At 37.9% G+C, this 26145-nt stretch overlaps 1 protein-coding gene across 5 annotated transcripts in view; it reads right to left on the bottom strand.

Annotated features, from left to right (window-relative positions):
- Positions 1-26145, bottom strand: part of EPB41L4A (erythrocyte membrane protein band 4.1 like 4A) — a 211479-nt gene that overhangs the window by 98902 nt on the left and 86432 nt on the right. For 4 of the 5 annotated variants that reach the window (XR_001597196.2, XM_016147164.2, XM_016147196.2 and 1 more), the window contains 2 exons: positions 11368-11419; positions 6074-6152 (listed from right to left, as the gene is read on the bottom strand). Coding sequence is in view for 4 of the 5 variants with exons in the window: in XM_016147164.2 (XP_016002650.2) it covers positions 6074-6152; positions 11368-11419 (131 nt within the window). In the remaining variant the exon portion in view is untranslated. The remainder of the gene's footprint in view (positions 1-6073; positions 6153-11367; positions 11420-26145) is intronic. The other variant, XM_016147174.2, reaches the window with a different exon arrangement.

The following is a 26145-nucleotide window of genomic DNA, read 5'->3' as shown; positions in this document are numbered from 1 at the left end:
AGGACCTAAATCTCACAAGAGTTTGCTTTAAAGAGAAAGGAAAAGAGAAACAGGGAGATGAAAAAGACAGAGCTGAAACAGAAAGACAAACATACAAAAAACAGGAATTGTAATCCACTCGTGACGGTATTCCCACCATAAGCACACAGTAGCTCCTTAATAAAGATCTGTTGTCCTGATGGATGGCTATGATTACGAGCAGGTCAAGAGGTGGATGAAAATGGAAAAAATGAACCGTTGTTGTCTCTGAGAAATTCATGAAGAAAAAGAAAAAAAGGACATCTGTTCAGACTTCCCTGTACAGCCTACTTTTTAAAGATACCAAAAGATCTTTAAGTCATTGCATTAATAATCCAGTAACATAAAAGAAGACAGGTAAACTATTTTTAATTAGGAATTTATTTTAATGACAGCAAGCATTGTAATAGTTTTATACAAGACAAATTTATGATATAATAAAATCTTATTTTTATATGCTAAACACTTGATTATATCTCAGATTCTATTTTTAATTAACTATATATTTTGTCCATTTTATGGGACTTAGACAGTACAACTTAAAATTTTATTTAAATTCCAGATTTAGAGTTGCTGTGCTTTCTGTGTCATTCTGATAATGGCTATGATTGGATGCTTAACTCCTTGTTTATCTCTGGTTTTAATTAGGGTGAATCTGCACTCCAGTTTACCTCAGACAGTTCTAGTTTGTGCCTATTACACAGGCCTAATTATTATAACTCTCCTCATCGTTCTCCAAAGTGTCAGGATTTAGACAATAAATTATATTGTGACCCTAGTTATATTGTGCCCTTATTGGAGAAAAAAAAATTCTGACTAAAAATAATCCACTTAATAAGGAGGCTTTATAACATACATTTTGGTATAAAGCAGAGGCTTCACAAAGCAACTACTGTTTATCTTTTATGTGAATTAGTATACCGGTATATATGCACTCTCTCCCAAGCTGGACTGTGAGCCTTGGGGAAGAAATGCTCTGTCTTTCCTCCATCCACACTCATCACAACACTACATCCAGTACAAGTGAGGGGTTTGAAATATTGGCCTCGCGGTTTTCTGTTTATCTGCTGTTCAATGAAAAAAGCTGAACTGACACGAAGTATGTATAAGCCATTGTGGACCATTAACAATTTAGTAAGTATCAGAGGCAAGAAGAATGGGCAAAGGAGATTTGCTTAGACAAGGAGAAGAGACTCTCTTCTTTCAGGAGCCCAAAGCAAAGATTCTCCTGAGGTTCCGTGGCCAAAGAAGGCCAGAAACACCCACAGCAAAGCAGCCTGAAGTGTACCTTCCAGTGACTGGAGACCCTAATGAGGAAACTGAAAGATGGGGGGACAAGCAGAAGTTTGATTTCTGGTGCCAGTTGAATATGAAACTGAGGAATTGAAGAGGAGAGTACCTACCTAAACGGGAGGCAGGAGTATTTCTGCGTCCCCGCCAAGGACAGTACACAATGGGAGCCTAATCATTTTGGATTAAACTTAAACGTGATGGACAGAGGGAAAAGTGCTTAAATAATAACATGATATTAAACACTGGAGGAAATGGCATGCATGGCTTAAGAAGAAAAGGAGTGGAGGAAGCATCCAATAAATCTCAAGAGAAAGTGACAAAGAAGATCTGGAATAACACTTGCGCCTCAGAAGCTTAACAGTGATGATTACAATATAGGAACAAATAGCAATAGTATCACTTTCTATTTGTATAGTCCTTTAAAGTTTACAAATTTATTTTGCGTCCATACTGGAATGTGACCCTCGCCTCAACGCTGATGTATTGAGGACCATTCTCTTCACTTAGAGAAAGAAACAGGGGCTCCAGAAGTAGGTATGTAACTGAAGGCCACTCAGTTGGCAAAGAAGGTAAGACAATCTAATCTTCACGAAGTGAATAATATGGATTCCCAAGACAATAATAATAAAATTGATAAGCCTAATGGCAATCCACAGAAAATAAAACAAAATATTACAAAACAAAGTAAAAAACAAAGACCCGTTTTTATTTTTTATTTTATTTACTTATTTTTAGGCAAGGCAACCCTTGGTTGACCTCGCAGATTGCAAGGACCTTGTCAGCTTACGATCCCTTATTTTTTATGCCTACAGCACCTGGTCTTCGAAGGTTGTCTCCCATCCAGGTACTGACCAGGCCCAAACATGCTTAGCTTCCGAGATCAAAGACCTGTTTTAGTAGCTAAAAAGTGTTCATTATGAACATGTCATCTGGAACTAACATTCTTTTCATTTTTAGAAATAGTTGTTAGAGCCTTAGAAATTTGGGGAAATTTCAGTGGCATCACAGATAGGGCTGTCAGCAAAGCAATGGACAGTTTCTCTGTCTCTTTCTCTTTGGAGAACTGAAAACATACCTCCCTTTGGTCACTACTAAATTTCCTTGGTACTCAGTGCACTGAAACACAATGTTCTACATAGTTAGCGATTGTAGGGTAGGTGAGTGAGTGAATTTTGTCTTTTTATACAAATTTAAGAAATGCAGACTAGAGGGATGATTCAGAATCAAATGAATAACAAACCTGGAAAGTTCTGATTAGAGGATTGACTTTAACCTAGAATACCTCTCTCCAGGTTCCAAGTTGGTTTTTTTCCTTCTATAGTTCTATAATCAATCATTTGAAAATGAAATAGTTATCATTATTTCCATTTTAGCTAACCCACCATCTACTGAATACTTACGCTTTCACTTTACTGGTAAGTACTTTGCATGTATTATTTTACATATTCCTCCAGTCATCTTTTTAAAAAAATACTTTAATTCCATTTACAGAAGAGAAAACAGTCTTTAAAAAGGTTAGGTAATCTTCTCAAGATTGTACAACTAATGAGTGCCAGAGCAAGGATGCAAACCTCAGTCTTTCTGACTCTAAAGCCTGTCTTTTTAACCAGTATGTGTGTTATGCTGATCAAATCTGCAGAGGATACAGAGTTATGAATGAAATAAAATACATGGCAGACTGTCATAATATTTTGAGTTGAAAATAAGATTGACAAATGTCATGAGGTCCTGAATTACTTAAAAGACAGAAAAAGGAGAAGAAAGATGATATTTATTCTGCATAGACCTAGAAAGAAAACCTAGTACTAATGACAGAAGTTCCAGGAGTTTATTTCTTCTTGAATTTCCTATTGTCTCACGATGCAGTAAGGTTTTCTATCTTTAAAGTGTTTATAAAGAAGCATGCTGACATGTCAGGAATGTTCTACCAGGGTGGAGGTTAGGATATGTGACCCTGAAGTTCTCTAACTTTAGTTCAGAAAACAGGAGCACCTAACAAGTACTCCAAGTTGATATGATTCTTTGACTTACATTTCTCATGGTATGGAATCTTACTTTCTTGTGTATCCCATTCACCTCTAATTTTGTTTTGTTTTTCTAAATACAATGTCCTTCTGGAATACTGTATCTAGTATGATCATATATGTACATGAAAAGATTCAATGCAGCATTATCCATAATTTTTAAAAAGGAAACAAACTAAGAGCCATTCCATGGTTAAATAAATTGTGAAATACTATGCAGGAGTAAAACAAATGAGTTCAATGGTGAAAGAGGGCTGTATAATATGTATGAAATGGTATGATTACCAAAAAAACCATATACATGGAAGAATAGGAATAAGCATGTTTACCACAGTATTATTTTTCATACCAAAAAAATTATAAGCAACCTAAGAGCCAATACAGAGTAGGCCAGAAATTTTTTCAAAAGAATTGAAGCAAATAAATGAACAACTTAAAATGCTGACCTAAGTAGACTTTTTCCAGCATATATTGGAGGGGGCGGGGGAATATTGTTCCTGCTTTTGCCAAAATTATCTCATATAAATGACTCCCTTTTCAAGGTCCATTATACCTACCCATTTAAGTTAACATGTTCACGCAAATCAATGACTTTATCTTCAGGACATTCCAAGAATAAGTGTATAGTGATATCACATTTAAATGTACGTTTAACTTACCTAAATACAACTATATATTTTGAGCAATAAAAATAAATTATTATAGATCATGGCCACTCCTGTAAGGCAATTATGTCATCTGGTTCTTAACTACACGATCTGGTCTAATACTTGAGGAAAGACAGGTGGTACTGAATATTTTGCGGGGTTGTCCGTAACACACAAATCCATGTATTCTGTTAATGAGCTGTCAGTAGATTCTGAAACAAAATGTCTGTTCATCTTTAATATTTGGTGACCAGGTGTGAAATAGTGCATTATAAAGCACTTCTGTCTTTCTTCCTTCTTAACACTAAATCACTTATCTTTTGGAACCTAACCCTCATTTAAGATGTAACTCTGCTGCACTGCCAAAACAAGGAGAAAATGAAATAATGAGTGCTGACACTTACTGTAAGACAAACATAACCAACTACAACTGACCCTTGAACAATATGGAGCTTAGAGGTATCGACCTCCATGCTGCTGAAACCCCATGTATAACTTCTGACTCCTTTAAAACTTAAATTATTAATAAACTACTGCTGATCAGAGGCCTTAATGATAACATAGTCAATTAACATATTTTTGGATGTTTTATGTATTATATACTGTATTAAAATAAAGTAAGCTAGTAAAAAGAAAATGTTATTAAGAAAATCATAAGGAAGAGAAAATGCATCTACAGTATTTACTGAAAAAACACACACACATACATATAAGTGAACCCATGCAGTTCAAACCCCTGTCATTCAAGGGTCAACTGTATGAGAGTTGCACATACATTATTCCATGGAATGCTTACAAAAATCTCAATATTACAGCTGAGGAAACTGAGGCAGAGAGCGGTTACTGACAAACTCAAAATGAAGGACCTCCTGTATTTTCATAAAATGCTTCCTTGCAATTCCCTAATGAGTTACAGATATAAATGCATTTTTATACCATGCAGACTCATGAGCCCAGGATTCAGAAATTCCTCTTGAATGCAAAGACTATTCATGAAACTCTAATGTAAATACAACCCCACTCTTCGATATCTCCCCAACACAATGGCCTTTCTCCCACAGCGGTATGCTCGTGGAAAGCTTGAACGAGCAGCCCTGCTTTTCAAATGTTCACTAACAATGTGGTGATGGAAGATGTGAATACAGACATCAGCACGGTTCTAAAAATGAGGCCTAATTATAGCACTTCAGAGTGGAATAGAAAATGTCCAATTAGTCTACCTTCTTCTCACTCTTCTGGGTGCAGTCCAGAATCAAGACAAAACAATGTCTAAGGAAAAAAAATGAAAAGATGGAATAGGAACAAAACCACAGACCATCTTCGTTATCAAAGAGAAGACTTCAAATTTTTTGAATAACACATTAGGCTTTACTTAGGCCAACGATAGGGGTTTACTAAGAAAACTGACTACTTAAAAGTTAAGTTCGGAAAAACACTTTTGTTTTATGCTTCCATGTGCGGTCAGGTCACAAGTGTGGAATAAGTGAAAACATCACACTATTATTTGCTCTTTATAAGCCACTTTCAAATGTTGGCATGGACTATTTAACAACAGAATCAGTATCAATTGAAAATTCTGCCTTAAATGAAATAAAACATTCAATGACAAAGGTGAAGTGATGCATCATAAAATATAAAAGCAATTTTTCGTTTCCTACAGAGATAAATGAAACCCCTGGACAGATGATATTTAAGCTACAACCAATTAAAGAGAAATGGCTGGCTCTTCAAATTTACATTTATATATACAAACTGAGCATCAAAATACCCTTCCTTTACACAGTTCAAACAGCTACCTTTACATGACTACAAAGGCTGAATGCATCTTTCACAATAATGATACAGAAACATCCCATCACAGCAGATGCAAAATCTATCATCGTATCACCCAGGTTCATGCCATTGTTCAAACACATCTATCATCAGCCATTGATCTGCCCCATGCAACACTCGTCTAAATTTAACTCTCACAGGAGTGCATTACAAAACGCAGGGAGACACACATCCAAATGTTTGACCTCAATTCATTTTAAATAAAGCCTTTTATATGGGCCATACACGTACTGTTCATAAGCAATGTAAATACTGTACCTGGTGATTTCTTCTTTAAGCTTACATGGATCATCAGCATAGAATTTAATACCAAAATACAAAGTATATGGAGGTCCTGCTAAAATAAGAAATAGAAAATAATTAAATTTCATATTATAAATTAGTCAATGTATATAATTATACAACTATTAAAAATTACACTCACCAAAAATATTTGCAAACCATATATAGATAAGAGGTTAACATCCAAAATATGTGAGGAATTCATACAACTCAATAGCAACAAATAACCCAATTAAAAAATGGTCAAAGACCTAAACAGACATTTTTCTAAAGAAAACATACAAATGGCCAACAAATACATGAAAAGGTACTTAACATCACTCCTTATCAGGGAAATGCAAATCAAAACCACAATGAGATATCACCTCACACCTATAAAAATGACTATTATCAAAAAGACAAAAGTGTTGATGAGGATGTAAAAAAAAGAGAATCCCTGGGCACTGGTGGTAGGAATGTAAGTTGATACAGCCATAATGGAAAATAGTATGAAAGTTCCTCAAAAATTAAAAAAGAGAACTACCGTATGACCCAGCAATGCCAATACCTAGTATTATCTAAGGGAAATAAAATCATTAATCTTGAAGAGACATCTGTACCCTCATGTTCATTGCAGCATTATTCGTAATAGTCAAGATGCCTGTGTCCACTAATGAAAAAAGTGGATAAATAAAATGTGGTACACATACACAGAGAGAGGGGTAGGGACAGACAGAGGCATATTATTCAGCAAGAAAAAAGAAGAAAATCTTCCTATTTAAAAAAACATGGATGAACCTAGACGACATTATGTTAGGTAAAATAAGACACACACACACACACACACACACACACACACACACACACACACACACACTGCCCAATCTCGCTTATATGTGGAATCTAAAATAGTCACATACATAGATGCAGAGAGTAGAATTGTGGTCGCCAGGGGCTGGGGAGAGGAAAATAAGATGTTGCTCAAAGGGTATATAAAGTTTCAGTTTTGCAAGATGAATGAGTTCTGAGGACTTAGGGTACAACATGGTGATGATAGTTAAGATACTATAATGCATACTTGAAATTTGCTAAGAGGACTAATCTTAAATCTTCTCTCACACACACACCCCACACACTGGTAACTATGTAAAGGTGATAGCTAAATTATGTACCTTGATTGTGCTGATCATTTCACAATGTATACACACATCAAACATCAAGTTGTACACCTTAAATGTAAATAATTTTTATGCGAAAGCTATCAAAATTGAGTTGTTGAAAAAATTATACTCACCAAGATTTTCTTAACACACAAGAAAATACGAAATAGAAAAAAACAGGGTCAGAACTGAATGACAGCAGGACTTCAACTATGCAGGTATCTATATATACATGTGGGTCTACATGTTCATCAATACAGGAAAAAAGGACCAAATACACCAGAATGTTGCTGGTTCTTTCCCTGGTTAGTGAGGTGATGCGCAATTTTTATTAATTTATAATTTTTCCATTTTTCACATTTGCTTCAACATATATGTATTTTTTCATATTGAAGAAAGATTATAAATAAACAAAATAAATGGCTTGAAAAGCCATCCACCTATCACTAATTATTGCAAAACATGGCAAAAAAAAATCTGCAAAAAACTGGAAACAACTTAAATGCTCAGCAGCAGGTGGGCGTTTAAGTGAAGCAAAGGACATGAATGTACGGAGCCAGGTAACCGCTTAAATGGGCAGAGTGAGAACTCCAGGTGCAGACGGGGAAAGAGCACCAATATCTATTTCTGACTGCAGAAATACTAGCCCTTTTGCAAAAAAAGAAAGCTATTTGTTAAAATATTTTTTCCCTAGAATACATAAGAAATTACTAACAGTGGCAAACTTTGGGGAGAGGAACTAAAAGTTTTTTTTTCCAGCTTTATTGAAGTAAATTGACAAATTGTAAGGTATTTAAAATGTTCAATGTGATGATTTGATAGATGTATACATTGTGAAAAGATTCCTGCCACCTAGTTAATTAACACATATGATCCGTCATATATTTACCTTTTTTCCCCAGTGAGAATATTTATTCTACTCTCTTACCAAAACTGATATGTTAGAAATATCTTACCATGAATATCTCTTCCTTTTAAGAAAAAAAAAATCATCAGTGAGACTATGTGGTAGGATTAAGGTCACCACTGTCTCATTCTTAAACTTTTCTGAATCTAAGAATGTGTTCTTATATATTTAAGAAGACAATTCCCATCTCAGTCATTTACTACGTACACAAGAACTACACGCACCAATACCAAATATATATGAAGCAAAGCCTGAAATTGTACCTACATGGACAAATGTAAACGATAATTAAACATTCAGATTGTGAAAGGGGACAAAAGCCCCTTGGAGTGCCAACTGCATTATATTATACTTTTACTATAAGTATTTCTATTTCAAAGGATGTGAATCTAACCTGCACTGTTTGCAAAACTATATACTTCTGAGCAGTGTGTTAACAAGATGATACATTAAAACTGTTTTGAAATGGACTTGTAATGTGCTGCACCAATTGGTGGTCACAGTTTCTGGTCTTTTTTCTTAAACAGAAGCTCTCCCACACAAATAAAAATAGATATGAAGTGTGCACCTTAGTAAATATACTGCCACCTACACATGTGATCCCCAGTCTCTGATACTGCGTAATTGACATAAAGTAACCTCAGTCTTTCTATTTCCCTTTTTAACTGAGTAAATGAAGTCCCAAATTTAGAAGTTAAGGCAAGCAAATTAAATAGAACAAAAGATAATAAACTCATAATGCATTTAATACAAACTGTATCATTATTTATTATTATTATTATTATTATTATTATTATTATTATTATATTATGACACACACATGCTGTTTGTAGAACCCCAAAGCCCTGCTCCGGGTATACAGAAGACAACTGAGACTAGGGCCCTGCTCCTCTCCCCTCATCTCTGCCTTCCTGTATAGGCACCCCTTACCCCAGAGCTTCTTTAAAAGCTACGTTTTAAAAGAAATTTTGTTTTAATTTTCTGTCATTAGAGTTGACTCCGTATGTTCGATTTCTACGTGTAGTTCATCGCTGTATTTGTGTTTCTGACAAACACACCCCCACCCCTGCACAGAGATGTCAGGGAGGCACAGACTATCAAATATTTAGAAGAGCCAGGAAGTCCACCCTCTGCTGATCCATCTTTGTCAATCAAGCTCTGTGTTACCAAGCAGATGGGTCGGCCTGTGCCGCAGGCCACTGGGGCTGGCGTCTGGGGGCGGCAGGAGCACAGACGCTGCTTCCGCTGCTGCCGAGACGGCGCACAAAGAAAAGGAGGCCTTGTCCAGAGAGCAGAGCTGCTTTTATTCTCTGGAACATGGCAGATTACACCCTATTGACCAAGCCCGGCCACTTCAAATGTGTTGAGTGATGAGCAGTTATGTAGAAGTTTGAAAAATACACAATTGAAAGCGTTTGGTTTTGGCTAATTTTCTTAAAGGACCTGTGGCCCAAATCGGCCCTCCCTTTCCCATTTACACATTTAAAATGGCTTGAGTTCTAAGTATAAAGCATCATTATACCATTTGATTGCATTTGATAAAGTACAAAAATGTTTCCTAAACATTTGATTCTCAACAACTACCTGGTAACATACATAAGGCAGGTGAAGCACCAAGGAGGTAAGTAACTTGCCTAAAATCACAGAGATCACAAACTAAGAATCAAGTTTGCAAATACCTAGAGTTCAGTGCTTTCTGGCTGCTATTCCATACAGTCTTTCAGGGAAAAAATTATAATACTTTAGAGTAAGTAAATACTTTCATTTATATTACTGTCATATAGTTCAGTCAAAGACTATAGAAATGAACATTTAGGAGAGAGAATATGTCTAGCCAGATATTTTTAGGCGTCCTATTCTAAGACTGACTATAAAAGTCAGTCTCTAAGTTATTATCTTGAATCCATGTCTTTCCACGGAGTTGACCTTTAAGAAATCCTTACGTAAAGTAAGTTAATATTGTTTTACTTTAGTATAAAATACAGAAGACGGAAACTGGGAATCCTCTATCTTTTGTGAAGACTAATTTCAAGGTTTTTAATGATTAATAAAGTGTCTTCCATTAGCACAGGGATCAATCAAGACTCACCTATGAGAATCTTGGTGACTAGCAAGTATTCTGTCATTTTTATGGATATTCCTTCTGACTAATCTACTAGAGATGTTGAGAGCCACTCTCCTTCATTAATTATCAAACTATCTCATGAAACAAGATATAAAGACTATTGTTCAGTTAAATAATCTTTCTTCCATTTTAATATAGGTGTTTTATTCTTACTGTATGTTCCTGCCCTTGGGGTCCATGAAGCACCATGCACACAATTTTACCACAGGAACCGAGACAATATACATGGAAAGTACAGACTTGGAATTGGGGTAATAGGACAACAAGAATCAACTGGGTCTTATTAGCGATCATTTGCATATTAAAGCATAACAGTTTAATGTGTGCAGAGTTTCCAGTTTGGGAGGATGATGAAGTTTTGGAGTTGGACAGTGGTGTCAGCTGCAATGTGAGTGTACTAATGTCACTGAATTCACACTCAAAAATGTTTAAAATAGTATGTTTTACGATAGTTTTTAAAGATAGTCTTTTTTAAAAATAACTACTCTTTTGCATACTTAAGGACCACGAGTACAGGTATGCATGCGCGTACACGTAGTTGTAAATAAAAACTTAGGTTACGAAAATTAAGGTTAATAAATGTAACTTAAATTATAGTAAGATTCATATTTACAAAACCTAAAGCAGAATAGATGGGTCATTTCTGAAGCCACTGAAATCTTTCAGGTCACAAGAGCATTTCTTAATTATTGACTCAGAAACTAAACAGTGTGACAAACCCCTTCTTAATCAAAGAAACTCAAATCAAGCATTTTAAAAGGTCAGATATCTACCTTTTTCCGATACAGTGCCTCTCTGCCTTTTCTCTTTTAAGGTGAAAATTTAAAGATAAGCAACTAGAAAAATCACAGACTAAAGTCAAGAACAAGAATAGCCCAAGCAAATTTCAATACTAAGATCTACTTGGAGTCTTTATCAACTCAAATTTAATCAGAGTTTGCAGAGACCAGTCAATGTATGCACACAAATTTCCATATTCTGGCACATGAGAACTAGTACTCACCTCTGTAGTTTGAAAGCCTGTTTCTGCACCCAACTAATCACCGACATTACATCATTTTGAAGGCACCCCTTAACAAAGTTAAAATTAGATACCTACTGTTGATCAGTTCTTTGTGTTCAGCGAGGGTTTTTGCAGGATCCAGCCAATACTGTGAGGAAGAAAAGGGTAATTATAGAAATTAGTTGCTTTTCATTGGCCTTCATTTCAAGAGCATTTGCAAAGTGTTATTTTAAATGGCATTTAAATAATAAATAAAGTATTCACTTTATCATATGCACAGAAAACATACAGAAGAGCTTTCTGTAGCCAGAACATTGAAAGGTAAATGATGTCAATGTTTAGAAAGCAGCAGAGAAGAGAAGAGAGAAAGTACTCGCTGGGTTCTTAGTTGAATTCTCGTACTGATTATAAGATCGGCAATTTCAAGATGCTAATGAGTGACTGACTTACTGCTTTTGATGGGAAAACAACGGCCACAGAGAATGCCTCCCAAGTCTCTTTTCCAAAGTCCCCATCACAACCCCCTAAAAGGTCTTTACCTTCCTCACTTCTAGTCCCGTTCTTTATAAGTGTCACTGCTAGAGGTAAGGAGGAAAGCGATCAAATTAAATAAAACCCTCATTACATATTTGGGACAGGCTGCTCAGTACAGTGGCTGAGGATGGTCCAGATCTCAGTGCCCACCCAGCTGGATTCCATCCTGCCTCTCCTCTCATCATAACTATGTAACGTGGACCAAGTTACTGGACATCTCTGAACCTTCCTCTAGGCTTGCTGTGAGGATTAAATAAGTTAATTCATGTAAAGCCTTTGGAACAGCCCCTGGCTCATACAAAGTAAATAATATACACTAGTGATGATTATTATTAAGGTGTGAGGCTCATTCCTAATGTGCCTTTAGCCAGCCTGAGGTACTTGCTTATTAATTCAAATTCATCTTTAATGAACAGAATTTCAGACGGTGATGGGAGAATTTTTGGTCCTGGGGAGAGGTCTTCCTTTAAATCCCCTCCTTGTGAAATAAAATCACTGAAAGAAAAAGAAACAAGCCTTTAGCCTTTAGCCTCGTCTCCATCTGGATGAAGAGCTAGGGAGAAGCACAGAGGGGCATCCAGGTTCCCCTAGAAGCACACAAGTCGAAGGGATTCTGGAGCCCTGGAGGGTCAGGGGAGGGTAGAGCAGAACCTCTCCCCAGCTGTCCTTGACAAATGCTGGTGATCCCAAGAACCCGGTTAACCAGCTTCCATTTTCTCATGTTCCTGAATGAAGAAGGGCAGCTCGCACAGCAGGGAGGTGAAGCTGGCCCACCTTGAGCCGCTGCATTCCCAGCATTCTCATGTTCACCCTAGTAAAACATGCGCACTCTCCTGACACTTCTGGGTCAGGAATCAGAAGTCGCAGGTCGGAAAAGAGGTCCAAGAGAACCTTCCTGCCCAGTTCCTTCTTCCATCGAAAGCGTAAATATTTGCTCTGCTATACAACAATAGCAATAATTACAAATACTTATTGTAGTAGTTTTTTTGCAATCCTCTTACCTTTTATTACTAATTACAATGAATATAATAACAATTATTCATACTAAATATATGTCATAATCATTTTATTATCAGATTTTATTACAGGACTAAACTCTATTCATGTGCATCTATGATCTTCACTATTTGCCACTCATAAAGCAGTTTCAGTTTTCCAACTGTTTAAAAAATATAGCGACTAACAACAATGCTTATTATTTTGTTTCTAATCATGCCTTGATTTTTGAAGGTCTAAACACACTCACTTTTAAAATAAAAAAGATATTTGAAGCAGAAGCTGTAATCAATGACCTGCTTTTAGAGATATGGCTCTGCTGTTAAAATAATGGTTCATAAGGAAACACTGATTCATCCAAGTAGAGTAAAATGAGCCCAAATGCTAAGCTGTGTGTTAGAGAGCAGACCCTTTCTTCTAGATACATAAAGCTGTGGATGCTCCTCATGAAATAGAAACATTAGATGGATGCCATTCATGTTAAATAAAATGATTCCTGGGTTTTTCAAAGAGGATAAAACCAAGGAAAACATACACAACTAGCCATGTTTAAACACTTGCCTTCAGAACTGTGAAGAATAAATTTATTGTTGAGAAAAATTTTAAATAAACACTTGCATTACATTTCTATTGCTGCCTAAGTAGCAGAAGCTTATTAGCAGCTTACAATGATACCCATTTATAATCTCTAAGTTCTGTAGATCAGCTGGTTTCTTTTCACCAAGTTTCATAAGGCCAAAATCGAGATGTGAGCTGGCTAGCTGGCTAGGATCCTGGAGGGTTATTTGTCAAGGGGATCCTACCCATGAGAGCACTTTAAGGAGGAGACTTGGAGTTGAGCCATGAGAGGCTCTCTCAGTGTCCCCCAGATGTCAAGGTATGCATATTATGTCTTAATTTTCAGCCTTAGACCACACTGACACATGAGGACTCAGTAAGTGCCTAGGACAAGAAAGAGGGAAGGAAAGGGAAGGGGAAGCGGTCTCTGGGTTTACTACTATCTCATCTCATGTTGAAACTAGTAAAAAACAGAAATTGGAAGAAAGCTTCTTAATCTCTCCTTCTAACAGTGTCACTAAAAAACTACTTTACAGATTCCTCAAACCAATTTTTTTTTGCCTCCAGAATGTTTTTCAGTTATTAAAAAAAAACTAAATAAAGAAAATAGAAAGAAAACTTTTAATTAAATGTAACAGTAAAGATTAGTTAGCCTACTAAAAATTTTTATATTAATGATAATCTCTTCACTTTTAAAATAAATCTCTTTCCATAGAGCAATCTGATTTGTGAGGTGAAAAGTATAATGAAGGTTTGAGATGAGTTAGAAATTACAATTTTGCAGCAAAAAAAAAAAAAAGTCAAGACTCAAAGGCTGTTTGATTGGCACACTGCACATCAGATATGCTAAGCATCAATCCAGCGCTCGCCATGCATAAATCTCATTTGATCCAAATGGAAATCCAGAATTACAGAGGTCAGACGATGGTAAATGCCTCAGAACATAAATAATAAACACAAGCCACCAGATTTCATAAGCTAACATCTCAAATTGTAAAACCCACTTACACTCAACCAAGAGAAAGAAATGACCTTAAGACCAAAGCAGCCATACTATGAGGCACTTGTCACCACTCATTATCAACAAGCAATCAAACATAGCATGTCTGATCACCATGAAACACATCAGGCAGCTATTCCAAAACTAATGAGAAAAAGAACACAAGAAATTGCCAACGGACACAATATCCCATTCATTTAACATTTACGGAATATCCATCATACATGTTCTTTATAATATGTCAGACCTTGTCCTGGGGAGTGTGGGACAACAAAGATGACTGAGACCTACCCCTAATCTTGAGGCCCTAGCAGGAGACACACAGACACAGAAGCATGACACAATGCTATAAGTGAGAGGATAATATGCATAAGATGAGTGAGTATTAGATAATAAAATTAGGTACAAAGAAAATAAGCTCTGCAGGGTGACTATAAGAAGGCGTCACTGAAGAGAAAAACTTTGAGTGGTGTGCACATGAATAAAAAGCTTCCCCAAAATACAGAAATGTAGAACAGAGTCTTAAAGTTTTTTAAAAATGGTACCTACCAGCTCAACTGTTCTTAAAGTAAGTGGGTCTGTTTGTAAGTGACAACATGGAATACTGCAGGTCCTTTACAAATGAGTACTATGTTGAAAGCAGTGCCACCCAATAGTTAACAAACACTCAGCTAAGAAACCCATGTTTATAGAAGACTTCCAAAAAGAGAAGTGGTCCATTTAGTTTTTCCATCTGCCCTGGGCAGGGAAACTAAGAGGAGCAGAGAGCTCACCACAATTAATTGTGGCACTGGGCAACAGAATGTCTTTTCTAAACTGCACTTTGCTGTGAAGCTGTCTTGTCCACCCGGACAGTCGCAAGGACAGAGAGCCTTATCTCTCTCATTCTCTCTCAATATTCAAGCCGCTCATTCTCTAGAAAAATCTTTCACTCACTTAATCTTCCTCTTTCCCCACCTCCATCCCTTCAATTTCAAACTTATACCCTGTAGCTTGTATATCCTTACAAGTTGAACTCAGTCCTGTTTCGTAGGAAGATAAGATAATAATTAACAGAAGTAGACCCTGCTCTCTCATCCTGATTTCTACAGTGGGCTTCCTTACAAATGAGAACATTAACAGACTGCAACCCCAATAACCAACCACTGAAGAGTCAGGATGACAGCCCCCCTTGGCTCTCCAATCCTTTGCCAAGGGATAAGAGGCCAGCAGTTAGATGGCCTTGCCCTCTTCAGTCTCATCGATCTTAATAACAGCATTTATGTAACCCAGGGAGAATAACAGGTGGGCACAAGTTCCTTCTTACTCTGGCAGTCTTGGCTAAATGCCCTGAGCATCTTTTATTCACCTTGGCTGATAATGTCTGAATTTCATCAATTTCCTAGGTAACAGTCTCAGAATTAGATTTTAAAACTCTAACACTATCCAGTAAATCAATATCCTAACCTTCAAAATTCAGGGTCCAACCTTTCATCTGACAACTGTTCTTTTGAAGTTTCCTAGAGTTCTAATAGTAGAATAAGTCCTAAAATGTTTTAGATAAAGCTTCACTACATCTTATTTCACAGGGGGTATAATGCTGATTCTCCCGTGGAGAATTTAAGAACACTATAGATTAAAAAAAAAAAGGCTTTAAAAACATACACAGTTTTTGTCAGTAAAACAAAGACAACCTCTTGATCTAAGGGAGTATAAAGAGAGTTGGGCATCTATAAGGAACAATGGAGCCACAAAGATCTCAAAAAAAGGATACTACTGTTTAATCTTAGGGAGTCCCAGGACTTGCACATATGTTCCAAGAAATCCAGGAGTGTGGTGATAGCTATTTGTGTTTTTCCCAGTGCCCCTGCAGACAGATCTCAGGCCCTCTAAGCAACATCAACAGAACATGGTTTGAGTTGCTCCTCAGGTACCGTGCGCTCAGGCACCACAACCGAGCTGACACGTAGCAGGGACTAAAACAAGGACCTGTCATCAGGCAATCTGCAGTGAAGGGGAGGAATTGTAACTGGGCCCCATTTTTTTCAACGAAAGTGGATTCTAATGAATCACCATGGGACCGTCTGGCTCCTCATCAAGTGTCACTGGCCCCAGTTCTCACCCATGGACCCTGGCTCCACTCTATGAGTCACAGAGATAACAACAGTAATAGCTAACATTTATTGAAAGCTTAGCGCGTGCCAGGTACCACTGAAGACCTTACACATATATACTCAATTCTCTTAATAACTCTAATGAAGTAGTAACTACTATAATTACCATTTTACACATAAGGAAACTGAGACACTGGGTGTTTAAACTACTTGCTCAAAAGAGCAGAACAGTGGATCCAAGGAACTGAACACCGGTGCTTGTTAATCTCAGGCCAAGCCGTTCTCTAGAGTACAGTCTGAACAGGAAGTTTCAAGATTTTTACACACAACTACCAACTCCTCTTTTTTCATCTCCCTTCTGATATTCTGATTCCACTTAGACACACAATTCAGTGATCCTACAATCTTTTCATGTTCCCTTCTTCCCAAGTCCTCACTTCTCTTTCTACTCATTTATTCATTCGCTGGCAGTCTTCCTCAATTACCCTGCACAATCTTTATAATACACACCAGAAAAAAAAACCCCGCCAACTCTACTTTCTCCAAGCCAGCACCTGAGAGGCTGACTAACTGGAGACTCAACCTGCAAGACCATAGATAGGCTCACCTGAAATTCATTATCAATAACCTGAGGGAACCCAGAATCTTACCACATTTTGTTCTTTCACTTGCCTGGATATCTCCTTCACACTTTCTCCTCCCCCTTTCTCATTCTTAGATGATAATCTTGCTTATTTCTCTGAGAAAGCTGAAGCAATCAGAAGAGAACATGCATCCCCTCTCACCAAACCTACCAACCTGTATGTACCCATGCTAGTGTCCTGTCTTCTCCACTTTTATTGATGAACTGTCCATGCTTCACTTAAGCCCATCCATTCCCACATGTTCAGAAATGTGGTTCCTGAAACTTCCTACTCTCTTTCCAGTACCAAAGTTCTTCTTTCTACAGAATCATTCCTAGGAGAATACTAGGCTTTATTTTTCCCATATTAAAACAAACAAAAACACCTTGTCAACACTGTATCTGCCCATTTCACCTCTGCATTTTAAAATAAATCTCTTGAACCCATTTAGAACACAGTCCAGCATCCACTGCAATGACCTCCATTGTTGTTAAATCAAATTATAGATGCAGCATCTTCACCTACTTTCTTGAAATGAATTTGTCGCCTGGTTTCTAGGACACCACTTCCTCCGACTTCCCCTCCCACCTCACTGTCCACAGCTTCACAATCTCCTTTCCTGGCTGCTCATTATCCCCCTAACCAGGAAAGGCTAGATGGCCCTCGGCTCACCACACCTTACATCAAGTTACATCTAGGCTCATGGCTTTAAATGTCATCTATACACTGACAGCTCCCAAATGCATAGCCAGACCAGAACTGTTCCTGAATCTAGCTGCCTACTTGACATCTCTGTTTCAATGCCTATTAAAATCTCAAACTTTACAGGTTCATAAGGGAAATTATTCTACTCTCCCTTTAAAAATACCTGTTCTCCTCCAGTCTTCCCCATCTCAGTAAATAGACAACACCTTTCCATTGACTCTGAATGAAATCTCTTTATCCTCTATCTCTTCTATCCACCTGCAAATCCTGTGGACTCTATGTTAGAAATATAAACAGAATCTGAAGAATTCTCACCACTCCCTCATCCAAGAAGCCATCACCATTCACCTGGATTTCTTAAACAACTCCTTTAATAGTATCCCTGCTTCTACCTTGGCAATTAGAGAAATTCTTTACAAACAGGTCAAATCAGTTTACTCTCCTGTTCAACATCTTCCAGTGGTCTGCCTTCTTAAAGTTAAGTCAAAAATCCCTATGATGGTCTATAAGGCCTTACATAATCTGGTCCCGCTCCCTTCACTCTACTCTGTGTGTTTTTGGGATGAGACAGCAGGAAGGGCCTTGAAAGTGGTAGTGGAAGTCTCAGGGCCCTTAAGGCGGCCACTGGTGAGGGCCTACAGAAAAACAAAGAGAAAGCTATTAGAAGGAGGAAGAAGGGGACTTTACTATCTAGAGGCAGAGAGTTTAGCAATGCTGTTGCCTGTGGCAACATGCAAAATAAAAGATGTACCTAATGAACTGGATGATCCAGATAAAGAGATTTGCAGGCAGACTGTTGAAAGTGCAGATTGGCTTTTGCTGCTTATAATGAAATGCAAGGAGAGAGAGAGAGATAAGCTTTAAAAAAAAAAAAAGAAAGAAAGAAAGAAAGAAAATGAAAAGAACTGTTAAATATAAAAGAGCCAGGACTTACTGGGTTTAAAATAGAGGTTTCTCATCCCTAGACTTATCAGGAGGCAAACGGTGCCACAATTAAGAAATTACTTCTGGGCAGAGACTGAATTCAGAGTTCCTCAGGAAAACAGGAATATAACTATAAAACTCATTATTAAGTCCTCAGAAAAGATCTAATAGGAGGCCTCAGACCCTTTCAAACTAACAAAAGGACTTCTAACAATCCTAAGGGCATTGTTCCCCAACAGCTATACAAGGAATCTAAAGTACTGTGAATGAAAAGGGGTTCTATGGAAAGTAACCTCACAAGGTGATCTGATCATAAAATTCCTAACTGGGCAAATCGTGGTGGGTAGTCACACCCTGGGTATATAACTTCTTTACTAAAAGGCTTATCTTTTCCTTATGCAAGGCCTGCCTGTAGTTTCTGTGCATCTAGTGAGCACATCTTTAAAATGGCAAAATAATCCTTTTTCAGACCCCTCAGAGGCATAACCACCCTCAGGGGAGCACCTAAACTTGCTGACTAACCATGATCCAATCCCCACCTTGCTTTCTCCCACCCTCCTGTAATCTTCTTTAAGTTCCATCCTTAATTTCAAATGCATAAAAGAAACTGCAAAACAAATTCTCAGGAGCATTTGATATCCTGCTCCCTGGCAACTGTTGTTAAGTTTGGCTCAAAAAAATAAATCTTATAAAAATTCTTTATAGGTTTGGATGTTCTTACATCAACAGTATAGAAGAGCTTATTTCCAAGCAATTTATGGGCACTATCTTTGTCTAACCGAGTTGATTATAAGTTGATTTATAAGAAATCCACAACATTTAAAAAAAAAAATCAGCTTGGGGTGAAAGAGACAGAGACACCACACATTAACAAGAGGATTGTGGAACCCCATTTTCATCAGAGGAACAGCAGGCTGAGAATACTCAGCAATGAATACACACTGCTTTTTACAGAAAGGGAAGAAACATTCAGAACAGAATCAAAAGCCCAGAGAGCAGAACCAGTCATCACGGTGAACAACTTCTAGGCAGTAAGACCAAGCTCTAGTCAAAGAAATGGCTACATGTGCCTCTCTAGACTTCAGACCTATTATGGAGTAATGACTGCTATGTGCCTTCCATTTTCTCCCTGTGCTAAATGGAGGTTTCCATACCAGTTATCCAGTCCTATATATGTCCCATCGCTCTATGCTGAATGGGGGAGGGTGGATGTATCTTTCTTACCCTCTTAATTCACAGGTCTTCAGATCAAGAGGAACTAGACTCAAGGGGTTAAATTTAAAGAATGATACTCAAAGAATCTAATTGATGAGGACAGGTGGGTACATGTCACATGCAGGAAGAATATAAATAATTTTTGTCAAGAAGACAGACTCTCATGCTTTAAAGAATCACTGCAAATTAGTTGACATTCCTCCTATCAAATGGTATAATCTAATCTCTGGTCCCTTTAAATGTGGGCTGGCCTTCTCTTCACTACAAATCAAGAGAATAAGGAAGTAACACTATCTGACTTCTGAGAGTTGGCCATAAAAGATGACAGCTTTTGCCACTCCCTCCCTCTCTGTCTTCCTCTGGATGCTTGCACTGGGAACCCAACCGCTACCCTGCGAGGAAGCCGAGCAACAACATGCAAAGTCCACATGTGGGTGCTCCAACCCCAGCCCAGCCAGTGCCAAGACCCACCACCAGACACATGTCAGAGACTTGGCTCTAGCCTTCGAGCCTCTCCAGACGAGATTAAGTGGTACAGAGATGAGCTGCCTATGCCGAGCCCTGTCCAAGTCACACATTCATAAGTAAAATTTATGTTGCCATAATTTAAAGCTACTAAACTCCGAGGTGGCTTGTTTCACAGCAATGAATAACAGGAATGCTTCCCAATTTGTCAAAATCTCTTTGATCCCTGCTCTTTCACTCAACAGACCTGCTGTTGCTCCTGCATTTTGTCATCTGTGAACTTGACGAGCATGCCCTCGACAGCTCCTTCCTTGGCACTGGGATATACCTAGAAACCTCCCAGCTGGCATTTAAAAATCAGTTCTCTCTGCTGAAGGGTAATCAATTACATTAAACTATCTTTCAATTTAACTATCATTTTTTCATTCAGTTTACAAAGATATATAAATTTGTCTGTATATCTTTCTGAATTCCAGATATACTAGTTTTATCACAAATAAAGATGTCAGGCAGGCATGAGTTGCTTTTTTTGTTACTGAACCATATCGGCTAACAGGGACTCACACGTATATCCTCTAGGAGTCCACAGATGATCCCTGGAACACGCCCTCTGTCAAGCTGCGACTGTCTCTAGTGGAACACCTTTATTTGTCTCTCCCTTAGTGCCACTGTTCCAGCTGTTCTTTCATCCTACCATCCTCTCCCTTCCTGCCATTCAAATCTCAGTTTGAATATCGTCTCAGAGAGGCTTTTACTGGCCACTCAATGGAAGTAGCCTCTTAGTCTTTCTGGCACATCATCTTATTTTCAATCTAATCTAATATTTTATCTAATATTTTAACACATATTTATGGTCTGCCTTTCCCCTGAAATATAAACTCCTTGAGACTGTTATGGGTGGACAATTTTCCAGTAAGCCAGTATTAAATACTTACTTCTGATTCTGTTAACCAGGGTGTGGTAATCTGATCAAGGATTCTGTTAACCGGGGTGTGGTAATCTGATCAAGGAGACTCTATTAACCAGGGTAATCTGATCAAGGAGATGCTGTTAACCAGGGCAATCTGATCAAGGACATGCTAATGGCCAACTGTTAACCAGGGCGTGGTGATCTGCTCAGGGATATGCTGGTGGCTATATAAACTGCCTCTTCTGGGAGCTCAGGGCTGATCTCTTCTTGCCCTGCGTCTTAGAGAGTCAGTCACCGGCTGGGTAATAAAGGCTCACAATTCATCTCAATTGGCTCCATGGGTCTTGGATTTGATTGCATAACAAGGGACCTTGTCTCTTGCTGATCACTAACCCCTGGTTCCTGGGGCATGATGGTCACCCAGAAAATATTTGATTCATGCCTGAATGGATATGAGAAATACCAGATTCTCTTCTCTCCTCACAATCTCAGGTCAGGAGTGTTATAAGACTAAGGATATAACACTAAAAAACTTTAAACAAGAAATGTTCTCACTAAATATCCTTCATAAAATATCCTACAACCCAAAAAATCTGAAGAATATGTAGCAAGGAAAAATTAAGCTCCCATATATCATCAGTTTTTAAGGTGCCTACTTTTGTTAATTCATAGAACAGCTTTCAAAATTTATAGTCCAGAAGCTAAAGTGAGTAACTCTCACTTCTGACTCCCCAAAAATCACCTGCTCAGCTTTGAATAATTCCTGGAGCAGCTCTCTTTCTGGAATAGGTCACACAAAACATAGACAAACTAGTCACCTTAGCTGGTAGAGCATGCAACATATTTGAAATTTTATAAAATTCAAGACACAATAATATAGCAAATAATACATAAAATACATTTCATCAGTAGGCTACTGGCACATCCCAATCAAATCTCTTATTATATTCATGGAGAAAATCCTCTTACAATTCAAATAAGGTTAAATCAAGGTCAGCTTCTCAGAAGTTTGTATCAACCTCTAGATTAAAGAAAAAACTAGTTTCCTATGATAAGCAAGAAAATGTCCAGAATCATTAACTCTAAAACCACTACTTTCTTTAGCCGTTCAATCAACTGCCTAAAATTCCATCCTTTATATCTTATTTAATCAGGAAGAAGAATAGTATAATAAAATGACCATAGTAAGGGAATCAGCAATATTCCTATCACACATTTACACAACTAAGAAGGTGTGAGTCACAGAAACTGGTCATAGAAAACCTATTTCATTGACAAGAAGAACACAACATATATACATACTTTACCATACATACAAATATACGTGGCATGTAAATATGGTGAAGTTTCTACCACTCTTGATAGTTTCATTTCGAAGTATTTGAGCCTTAATCATTTTCAACAGTTTCTCCTTTTAATTTATTTTTGGTGAAAAGGGGCACTAGGTGCCATTAATGAAGAAAGAACTTTCTGTGTGAGACAGAACTCAGCCCTTCACCTCCCTAAACATGAAAAACAACAAATATATAAAAGCCATGGGATAAAATATTTTATGAAACACGACCCATGGAAGACACATTCGTGCCTATTGTGATCAACCATCTGAGACGGGGAAAAGGAGGAGGAAAAAAAAAGTAGAAGATTAAGTTTAAGATGAGTGCCCGAGCTGACTCTAGACAAATCCAGGCCCTTCAAAAGCATTTTTGAATCTATGTCAAAATAACACAGAGAACAAAGAAACTGAAGAACAATCAAAGTATGCTCTGCTCCCCAGGTGCTCCAGTGCAGAAAGCATGCAACACTCCAAGCGGCTCTGTGGGTGGCAGCTGGGCAGGCTCCCCTGTCAGCACTTCCCAGGGTTCTTTCAAGCATGTCAGCTGCTGAATTCTCATGCCGTATCACATGACTGCCCAGAGGAGATCAGACTCACTTTGAGCAGAAAACGGTTCCAGAAAAACATTATCTCTTCCTTTCTTAACAGAAACTGTTTGACTATAGCAAAATAGAAAAAAAAAACCTACTGTTTTATTTAAAATAGTTTATGATAAGTATTTTTTTTTTTTTTTAAATCATGAGATCCACAACCTAAAAGTTCCCGGTGCCATTACTTGAACTCAAATCCTTATATACCTTCTGCTACCACACACTACAACCATCACTAGAGAAGAATTCAAAACAGCACACAAGAATATCATATTTTGGTAATTTCTTACAATCTTACATATTTTCAACCTAATTTTCTCACATCTCACTAAAGTTTCTTTTCTTTCTTTCTTTTTTTTTTTTAACATAGGTAAAATTTGGTTAAAATGAACAAGAGAGGTCTTTCATAAGAGAAACTATTATGGGTGGACAATTTTCCAGTAACGATTTTCCAATTTTTCCACAACATAACAAGGCAATAAATTCAAAGAACATCAGGGAAAGAAAGCAGCAGACAGACATGGTGTTGTGGTGCGATCAAATCCGCAATCAAATCCAAGACCCTCGGAGCCAATTGAGACGAATTGTGAGCCTTTATTAGCCATCTGGCGACTGACTCTCCACCACAAAGGGTTAGAAGAGATCAGCCCTGAGCTCCCAGAAGAGGCAGTTCATATAGCCACCAGCGCATCCCTGAGCAGATCACCACACCCTGGTTAACAGTTGGCCATTAGCATATCCTTGATCAGATTACCAGGCCCTGGTTAACAGAATCAGAAGTAAATATTTAATACTGGCTTACTGGAAAATTGTCCACCCATAACAATAGGAAGTAGAGGAAGGGAACTGCTCTTGCCACAGTCTCACCTCCACCTGGCCTGCCCACATTCTCTAGGCGAGCACTCTTTGCTTCACTAATATTACAGATCACTTAGCTGGCAGTGACAAAAGGTGGTAATAGAGTGATGAAAAGGACACAATCCTCCCCTCGAATTGTCTCCAATCAAGTGGGGAATGTTTCTCAACTGGCAAATACAATGTAGTATTTGTAATATGTGATGGGAGTAGGCCTGAGGCCGGAGGTGGGGGTGGGGGCAGCGAGGAAAAACTTCAGGAAGAAGTATACATCAGAGATATCTCAACTAGACGATTAGGAAGAGCAGGATTTAAGGAGGTAAAAATGAGGCAGGGAAAAGAACGAGAGGATGTGCAGGCAGGAAAGCAGCACACACATAATTCTGAGGCACTGTGCTACAAGTCAGGTGTGCAGGTAGTTAGGTGTGGCTGTAATGTACCTGGAGTATGAGGTTGGGTGGAGCATGAGTAGCAGGACTGAAGAGAAGAACTCCTTGCGAGAGAAGAAGCTAAAGAGCAACCAAGGGCCACATATCTTGAAGTACCTTGTAGTCCATGTTAAGGAATTCAGATTTTCCATTAGGCATTAAGGGTGGAAAATTTTCCAGTAAGCCAGTATTAAGGATTTACTCTGCTTCTGTAATCTACTCAAAGATATGCTTAACCAGGGTGTGGTAATCTGCTCAAAGATATGCTAAAGGCCAATTTCTGATTCTGTAATCTGCTTATTTGTTTTGATGTTAACCAGGGTGTGGTAATCTGCTTACTTGTTAACCAAAGTGTGGTTCTAGGTTTTATAAACTGTCTCCTTTGGGAGCTCAGGACTGATCTCTTCTAACCCTGCAGGCTAATAAAGGCTCACAATTCATCTCGATTGGCTCCTTGGGTCTTCGAATTGAGGGAACCACAACATTAAGGATCTGTTAAAACATTTTAAGTCACAGAGGAGACATCATTAATGTTCCTTTCTGGAAAAAAAAAAATTACTACTGCAATGGGGAGAACATTGGAGGGAACAAGAGAATAGACAGGAACACCAGTCAGAAAGTTATTACCGAAATTAACGCCAATGTGCTGGCACCGAAACTAGAATTCAGAGATAGAGACTAATTCTAGAAAGATTAATAGCTGACCGACCCTAAGTTCTGTTTACAACTGCTGTCCCAGCTCAATTATTAACAGTGGCCCTTTTCACTCTTAAAAGTATTCTGGGTTTGGATGATGAATTACACAGCCTGGGATGGCGGTGGCATTTGCTAAGGTATTCAAACAGATATGCAGGCACCTTAGGGATATATATGTGAGAACTTCCCAAAGGGTACAGGGGCAATGGACAGTTTTAAGGGGATTAATTCCCAAATCCAGGACTTCCATGCAGTCTTTCCTAAAACCGATCTACTTAAGAATAGCTCTGAGATTAAGACACAGGTTCCCCTTTCCACTATGCTCCCCTTTCGCAATTCCCCTTTCCCAATTTAAAGTAGAAGGCATATCTCACCCATTTCAAGTACATTGTTCCAGGATGTGAAAAACCCCAGGGGTAGAAATACAGGAATATTTTAAAATACTAGTGCTAGCAACATTGCCTTTAATAAAGACACCATAAATTATGTCTTTCCCTACCTAAACATATTTCTGGTAAGAACTAGATAAAGTGATAGAATGGTATTTTGACCCTACTTGGGTTGTTTTGAATTCAGATATATTATACAATAGGGCAGCAGTGACAATTTTCAGTTATCTTGTAAACTTCCATCTTCCAACTAAAACTGAAATATACATAGCTCATGAGGAAGAGTCTCATAAGAATAAAACAAATCAAAGCCCTGATAAACCTATTTCATCTCGGTGACAAAACACTATGCCTTATCTGTCTATTCATCTCAGAAATAAAATTTCAAAGTAAAATACTTATCGCAGAACATATGTTAACATTTTTATTTAAATTGAAAAATGACAGAAAAGGAAGTTGGTTTGGCTGACTGGTTTGATGACTGGCTTTGGCAAAGAGTTATACATTGGACAATTTCCATTAAATGAATGAACTAAATCTGCAGCTCCAAGATTCTGATA

The sequence above is a fragment of the Rousettus aegyptiacus genome, unplaced genomic scaffold, assembly GCF_014176215.1.
Source record: "Rousettus aegyptiacus isolate mRouAeg1 unplaced genomic scaffold, mRouAeg1.p scaffold_m13_p_8, whole genome shotgun sequence".
In the NCBI taxonomy this organism is placed as follows: Eukaryota; Metazoa; Chordata; class Mammalia; order Chiroptera; family Pteropodidae; genus Rousettus; species Rousettus aegyptiacus.
This window is presented reverse-complemented; position numbering and strand designations above follow the sequence as displayed.